We start from the raw sequence: 8403 nt of genomic DNA, 5'->3' as shown, positions 1-8403 counted from the left end.
TAAATTTTAATTTTTGGTTTAGTTTTCCAATTGTGTCATAGATTGTATGTTACTGTAAAATAGGTTTACATTATATGTAACCATAAAATAACACATTCAGAAACTAAAGCTGAAGGGTTTGCTATGTCGATGGTTTAGACCTCATGTAGACTGAAGTGCTTTTTAGATTATTTCCAAATTCTTGTAATCTTTATAGATATATTCTTTTACGATGATCAATAAATTTAACATTTTATCAAAAAATAACACATTCAATATAATAAATATGATGAAATAAATTGAGTTGTTTTTATAATACTTTAATGTAATAATTTGTATTCTTTATTTTTCAAAAAAAAAATCGAAGCTTATAAAATTTTACAAATTTATCAATGCTTTTGAATTTTGATTATAACATATGATTAACCTTTAAAATTACAAAAGTGTATATAGTTTGCCTATGCTTAGAGAGAGATATATTTAACTTTTGTATCAAAAGGTTCTATCTTTGTTATCAAACTTCGAATGTTTACAACAGGATAAACTATGTTGTAAGCGAGACCAATACCAAATGATATTGTCGGTACGAAATGAATGGTACAAGTGTTGAGACAGTTTAGTTTAATCATATGAATTGTTCAAATGAATCATTTTAGTTTAAGTATATGAATTGTTCAAATGAATCATTTTAGTTTAAGTATATGAATTGTTCAAATGAATCAACTTTACACCACAAAAATCTTTAGTACTAAAATATATTTTAGTATAATTAGGTTCTGATAGGCATAGATGAATATAATTTTAAGTTTTTCCGAACCCACAAACGTCTTTTTATATCTAAGAAACAACCATTTGCTTTAATTGTACCTTTTAGAAAACTGCAAAAAACAAAACAAAATTGGTAATGTAAAACTTTGTTCAAAACCTCGACATGGAAGTCTGTCAGACAGTGGATCTTCCAGGTGTTTGTGAAGACCACCAACACATTAGATCTTTCTGAATATTATCAATTCATAATGGACATGGGTATTTGGGTGTTTGATTTGGTTCGTTTCTTTCAGTTTTCGGTATTTTAACTTAAAAATATATGAACAGTCCGGATATATATGAAATTTAAACTGGTCTTAGTTTAGTCATTTATAGTTTTCGGTTATCAATACTAATAAAAGGAAGTGGACCCCGTTAAACAAAGTGGCGAGTTGTAATAAGAATCCTGATGGTATTTTCTGCTAAAGCCTAGCACATTTGATAACGTAAGTGTTCAACGACTACCATATTATTAGGCGGTTTCTCGTCCTCATAATTTCTAAACTAAACACAAGGCGAGACGAAAACAGAGTCTTAAGACACTCTCAGTTGAGTAAAGTTACACTCTTTTACACTTTTGTTGTCAATATACAAAACATTGTCTTTAGATAAGTTCATTTTCCCATTCTTCCTCCTCCCTCCTCTCCTCTGACCTCCATCAGATTCTCCTCCTCTCTGTTAAAACATACCTGATACATAAGAGGAAAGAACTGAAAACCAAAAGATTATGAAAGAAAGAAGGCAAACCTTCCTCAAGACAAAAGAGAGGTATAGATATGCAGCGTCACATTCATCAGCTGATAACGTGCCTGAATATAAAATGGTCCCAACCAAATATTTATGTCTCTATAGCAAATTTGGTTAGAATCAAAACACAAAGACTTACTCTGGTCTTGGTTACCATCACCCAAAGCACCAAGCCTTCTCATGAGTTCTACGAACTCTGTATTTTTCATATACTCATGGACAACCTCGTGTGAGTTCTTCACAAACACTAACTCTAGATCATACTGTTCATGGGATAATGTCAACCTGAATGATACATAATGTACAAACACTTGAACATGGAGAGGAGGAATATATTTTTACTTCTTCGGCTAAAGACTTGAAGATGTTAAAGGACAATCCATTCAGGGCAATCAACAGCATCCTATCATTAAAGTTCGGATTGTTACATTTTACTTTTTAGTACCTCTAAAGCTTATTCTACATTGCTTCAGTTTCTGCGGTAGACTACCAAGTGAACTCAAGAAAATTTAAGTACCTCAAGGTGAAAGACGTATTTGATACCAAAGGGGCTGCTAGATTTGAATTTCTAAACCACAAAGGAGAATAATCATTAAAATCAAAAAAAGGAGAAAAGTATAAGGAGTAAGGACTTTGTACGTAAAAGTTACAAAAAACCTTAAGAAGTAAATACCTTTTGAGAAAACCATTCACCAAAACGAATCCAGTATACACTATTAGCAATCTCCAAACTTTCAGCTGTGTATTCAATATATACAAAGAACCAGATCAACTGACGAGAAACTCCATGTGTATACTAAGATCAGTGTGAAGTCGTGAATCACAACTCAATGTTTATAACATCAAAAGGTTAAGCAAAGAAAAAAAAACCTTGTCGGAGTTATTTAATGATAACATTGGCGTCAGGCATTGTTCTGATAAAGACACCTCAGAAGAAGAGCTTAGACATTGCCAAAGCCCGTCGTGCACGTGCCTCAGTAGTCCACTAGTATTGCATAGCAAACTACAATTTAAACAATACTTTAGTATCTTTAACTATACCATTCACCTCATTCCACCAAACGCTACTCGAATAAAACAAACTTCAACATATCTATCAGTCTGTAATAACTAATTTGGAACAACCTACTGTGACCAACCATGTTATCTTGAGCAGAAACAGCTAAATGAAACATTTAAAACCCGGTAACTGCAGATAACAATAGGGGCATCATCTTCGATAATCTTGTCTAGTTCTACCTGCAACCATTGAAATGCAGTTTCCACTCTCAAGATTGACAAATCGACAGAAGAAATTAAACTTTTTAGTTGACTGTTACATCATGTGCATCTAATAGTATCATGTCAAGAATTTGTGTGTGTTTAAACTACTACTCAAGGAGCTTATACCTCAAAACAATCCCCACATAATAAACGGGAGTATTATGAAAAATTTCAGAGGAATAAAGGCGAAAAAATGCCATTAGTGAGGTTAGTGGAGGTTTGATTGCAGAAGAGTTATAGATGTTTATTAGGATTGATCGGTTAGGGAGAAAAAGAAACGACGAAGAGGAAGACCAAACGAATCAACACCCGTGAAAGGGTATTAGAATTTCAATATTTTGGGTTTCAATGGGCCAAACGAACAAAATTATTTGACGGATCAAACGAAATAAAAAGCCCAACCGAATACTAATTTGGTGGCTTACGTGGCAAAAACAGATGACGCTATTGGTGGATTTTTAGAGCTGACGTGGACAAGCTATCTGATCAATATATTCTCCTTTTAATAGTTTTAGATTCTAGGGCTGTTTGTGATACTAGGGCAATTTGTAGGTGAAAAGACTCAAAATGCCCTCTTAAAAGCGTAACTAAAGAGTTGATTTTTAGTTAAGAGATTTTGGTTTGATTGGATTTTCGAAATTCAAAAATTAGTGGTGGACCCTAGAAAGGATTAATCCTGATTTTATATATATAACTAGTAAAGTCTACTTTTTGTATATCTTCTCATCTTCTTATTTCTTTTTTTGTTTTCAGATCTGGCTCTGCTATTTTTTTTCCCGACGATTGACTTTACAATCCCTTAAATCACTAGTCATCCAATTCTCAGAAAGTTGCTCGAGGAAGAAGAATCGAGACGACGGCGAATTCCGGCTAAAGAGAATCTCAGAAAGTTGCTCGGAGAAGGATGTCGAGGATACGCCACCGGCGTGGGAAAGAGAAGGACAGCAGTGAGTGCCCCGACATTTGTGTACTTGCTGTAGATCTTAAGGGAGCATGTATTTGATGTTTCTGGGATTTTTTTAAGAGCAGAAACGACGGCGGCTGAGGATGTTTTGGTGGTGAGAGACGCACTAAACGGAACGCCGAAGATGTCTACGGTAAGTGCTTTGAATTCTTTTGTTTTATTTGTATTTTTGTGGAGAAAAAAAAAATCTTTGTTTACTTGCAGAGCCGCCAGTGGTGGAAGAATCCGACGAACGACTACCGGTGACATCATCTTCTTCGTCGTGTTCCTTCTTCTATGCCGGAGGTCAATGATAAAGCTTCACTGGCGACGTTTATGTCATCTTTGTCTCAAGTCTCACCTCGTCGTCATTGGTTCATCTCCGACCAGCAGTACATGGGCACAAAATGAATCTCGAGCAACAATGGCCAATTTTGACTTTTTTGCACATTTAGTCTTTCAGATTTTGTATAATTTTGTTTTGGATACATAGTGTAGACATGTACACTTTGATGATAATGTACACATGTACACTCTGATGGATACATCGGTTAAGGTGGACGTATTTAAAAAAAAAAGGCTATTCAAGAAGAAGATTGTACATTCATATATATCTTATACACGTACGCACTCTGATATAGTTGTCGACATGAAACTGTGTATGGTGGGTATTTCAAAAAGATAACAAATGTGGCTTTACGTATTTGATGATATTGTACACATGCACACTCTGATACATCGTGTAAGGTGGACATATTTAAAAAAAATATACCAGAATGACTCATCAAGAAGAAGATTGTACACTCAGATATATCGTGTACACGTACACAGTCAGATATAGTTGTCCACATGAAAGTATGTAAGTTGGATATTTCGAAAAGATAACAAATATGGCTTTACAAATGTATAAAACATTTTAAATGATTACATTTTGAAATATTACAAGTAGCTCAACAATAAACATAGTTCTTAATTCTTTTGGCTAAAGACTACACTCCACTATTTTGATTCTTTAATTCTTTTGTAAATAGTTCGGATCAATAAATTTTAAATTTCATTAAAAAAAAGAAAAGAAATCTATATTATAATAGTTGAGTTTTTGCTCACTCCTCAGCGTGCCACGTCAGCGTTTTGTGGGTCCCATTTTTAAAAAGTGTGAAAAAGTGTCAAGCTCAGGGCTCGAACCCGGGTTATTGAGTATAAACACCAACATTTCTACCACTAAGCTAAATGATACTTTGTACATTGATGGTCGAACTTAATATATATATTTATGAAGATCGGAAGCCTTTGCTTCTTCGGTTTCCTCTGAGGGTCGGGCCTACAAGGGTATTATGGGTTTCATTTTTAAATGAGATTCATCACGTTATATGAAAAAAGCTCCAGTTTGCAACAATTATAGTTTTTCCATATTGTAAATTGTTGTCGTTTAACATGAGTTTGGGTTCTTTTCATCATTGTCTCAAACAAGTCTGAGCTGCAGAGTTGCGCCGTGTGTCTGTTCGTTTAACCGGTGAACTCTTCATGTCCCCATCTTAAATAGCTTGATCATAAATGTTCTTTATTTGTAGCTCCTTTGTAAATCCTATATATGATTTTCATCTTTGATGAACCTAATCTGCACCTCCACAAAGCTCATTGATTCCTCTTAGCTTTCTCTCTGACTCTCTAGTTCCCCAAACCGGCATCCTGGCGTCTGTCACTCAACCTTCGAGTCTCTCCGTCTTGGTCGTAGTAGTCAGAGTATAGCCTCTAGCTTCCTCCACTTTTGGGATTCCCTGAACTTCAAGAAAGACATTATTCATTCTTAATGTTCCTTGATGGTTTACCAGTCACACCCGTGAGTTTATGGGTCACACTTATTTAACATAATTGTTTTAATTGATTTCCTGATTCTTTGTTGAATAATATTATTTGCAGATTCCGTGATTCATTGGTTTACTCTCGTCGGGCGTGCTAATAATTACATGTCATCTTTGAAAGCAGATTCCATTGTGAAAGTCGATCGTTTGAGGTTGCTATGTGTTCAAGCATGTACAAGATAACTGATCATCCATTCCTCATTCGTTTCATCTCACTAACCATTATTGATGAAGTCATCACGGGTGCTCCTGAGATCAATCTCCAGTAAAGATTAGACTGTTCGAAATCTCCAAGTGATTGCAAACACAAACCTAGAACTCCCAGGTAAATTATCATATTGCATTTGGGTTTATATTATGTTTTGATATCATAACTTATATTTAATATTGCATATGTGGTTGGGCAAATCCGTTATGTCCAGGGCTCTGACCTCTCCAAAGAAACAACTCGACTCGTTATCCATCTCCTCATTGATCCGTAAGAAACAATCAACACATAATTCTCTTGATACTACTGTCTACATTGTGCTAACATCAATAATCAAAAATATTTCCTACCCAAGATTTATGGTCGTCTATTTATCTCCCTTACTTATCAATCTAATTTTACACAAATCTTTATTTTACAGCTTAAAATAAACCACAATAACCCAAACAATGAAAACACCAAAAACTAGAATCCCAAAAAAGACGAATCATTAATGATCACCTCTCTTTTTGTCTAATCTTACAAATAAACTTCAAAACAAATATTCCAAATCAATCAACTCAATTAAAACTCAACGACACATACATTGAGCCAGCTAAACAAATACAAACTACAGGGCCAGCTATTTAACAATTTACAAACTTACTTTCACAGATGCTTACGAAGAAGACGAAGACGACAACCAAGATCAGTGAAATTACCTAAACAAAAAGCATAGTAAGTTGCAAACTCTGATAAATACAACTAACAATGATTTTTGTTTACATATTACACATCAAATGAAAGAGAAACAAACACAGCCACACCAGCAGATACAAGAGACAATCCCAACAGATACAAAGGCGGCAACAACATCTCCATCTGCTCACTCCTCTTGTCTTATGAAAATAACTTACATGCTCAATGTCAACATGCCAATGATATTGTCTTCTTATGAGAAATAAATATATTCGTTTTAAGACTCAAATACTAATTGTCACTCATTTTATAGTGATTTTTACAAGTCTTCATGTATTTGTTTTAAAGGTCCGGTAAAAGCAACAAGTTAAAAAAAATATATATATATAACCAACATAATAAGAATAAAAAAAATTAATACTTAATACACATAACTTACCCAATTAAACTAGAGAAAAAAATATTCAGAAACAAAAGGTATTCTCAACGACCTTAATATAATTTATGTAATCTCAACAGTACCAGTAACAAATTAAAAAGACAAACAAACAATAAGTCTCAGTGACACAGCAAGCAACACCACGAACTATATCAATAACATTACTAACACAGTTTAGTCCTTCATGAGTGGAGAACAATGCATACACAGTTTATCATCACAACTCTAATCGTATAACAATAAAAAACTTGAAAAACAATGATCAACCCAAAACGCAAAATTCACAACCTAAAATAATCCAAACAAATATTGAGATGAAACAAGAAATTTGTCCACAACGTTACGCGGAGGTAATGCCCGCAGAGGTAATGCCCCCGGTACCTCTAATATATTGTAGAGAAAATGGGTAAACCATAATTTTCGTTTAATTAAGTTGCTGGGCCTAATTGTTTAGGTTTTGGACAAAAGAAGGCGGTGTGGGTGTTAGGCTTTGACGGCACAATGAGTTGCCCATATAACAAAACAGAAATAAAAGGAAAAAAGGAAAATCGAGGGTTGGCTATATAAATTATAGATTTGGGAGTGGAAGAACATGATGGCGTCGATGGAGATTTATCAGAGAATCGTCAGAGAAACCAAACGGAGAAGAAAAGGAAGAAGAGAGTGGAAGATTGAGATCCCCAATGATGTCATGGAAGAAATCGTGATGAGGCTTCCGGTGAGATCGATTATGAGGTTCCAAGCGGTTTCAAAGCATTGGGAATCGGTGATTAAGACAAGAGATTTTGGGGCAAGACACATGGCTAATCAGAGAAGCAAGGATCCTAAACTCATGTTTGTCGGTTATAGTTTTTATAATATCTGTTTTGATCAAATGGACTTGGAAACGACTTCTCTTGAAGAAAGCCTCTGTTTTGATATTGAAGAGATTAATGGTCCTATCGAGATCTCCGAATGCTGCGATGGCCTTGTCTGCTTCTACTGCTTGACTCAAGCAGTGAAAGTGATAAATACGGCCACAGAAACGTTGTTGCCACCACTCCCCTTAGCAAATTTTCAGCGTCTTCATAAAGCCCATCCAGACCCGGATCTGGAGCGGGATCTGAGACTTGAAGATGATGGTCAGCCTCCTGTTCCAGTTCCATTCATATCATTTACTATGTTTGGATTTGGGAAAGACAACGTCACAGGAAGATATAAGATAGTGTGGCTCTATAATATATATCCTGCTACATTGAACAAGAAGAAGAAGACGAGATGCGAGGTTTTCGATTTAGAGGAACGGCGATGGAGATTCGTGACTACCAGAGCTCTTGATCATCACCACATCTTGTCTAATCAGAGGCCACCGTGTGCAAACGGATCATTGTACTGGCTCACGGGGGATGAACAAGGATACCCATCAACACAAACCAAGCTCATAGTTTTCGATATTCATACAGAGATGTTTCAAGTCACCTCAACACCACCTTTTATT

General features: G+C 35.2%; 1 protein-coding gene and 1 pseudogene across 1 annotated transcript; one reads left to right on the top strand and one right to left on the bottom strand.

Moving 5' to 3' along the window:
* Positions 1-1314: 1314 nt before the first annotated feature.
* On the bottom strand, positions 1315-2946 carry LOC106319897 (annotated as a pseudogene).
* A 4459-nt stretch (positions 2947-7405) lies between these two features.
* On the top strand, positions 7406-8397 carry LOC106319896 (putative F-box protein At2g02030; the record flags this gene model as incomplete). Its single annotated transcript, XM_013758292.1, has 1 exon — positions 7406-8397. A coding segment is annotated over exon 1 (879 nt), but the record flags the coding sequence as incomplete, so codon positions are not given.
* Positions 8398-8403: the final 6 nt, after the last annotated feature.

The sequence above is a fragment of the Brassica oleracea genome, unplaced genomic scaffold, assembly GCF_000695525.1.
Source record: "Brassica oleracea var. oleracea cultivar TO1000 unplaced genomic scaffold, BOL UnpScaffold00679, whole genome shotgun sequence".
In the NCBI taxonomy this organism is placed as follows: Eukaryota; Viridiplantae; Streptophyta; class Magnoliopsida; order Brassicales; family Brassicaceae; genus Brassica; species Brassica oleracea.
Note: the sequence above shows the minus strand (reverse complement) of the source record. Positions and strands in the feature narration are given on the sequence as shown.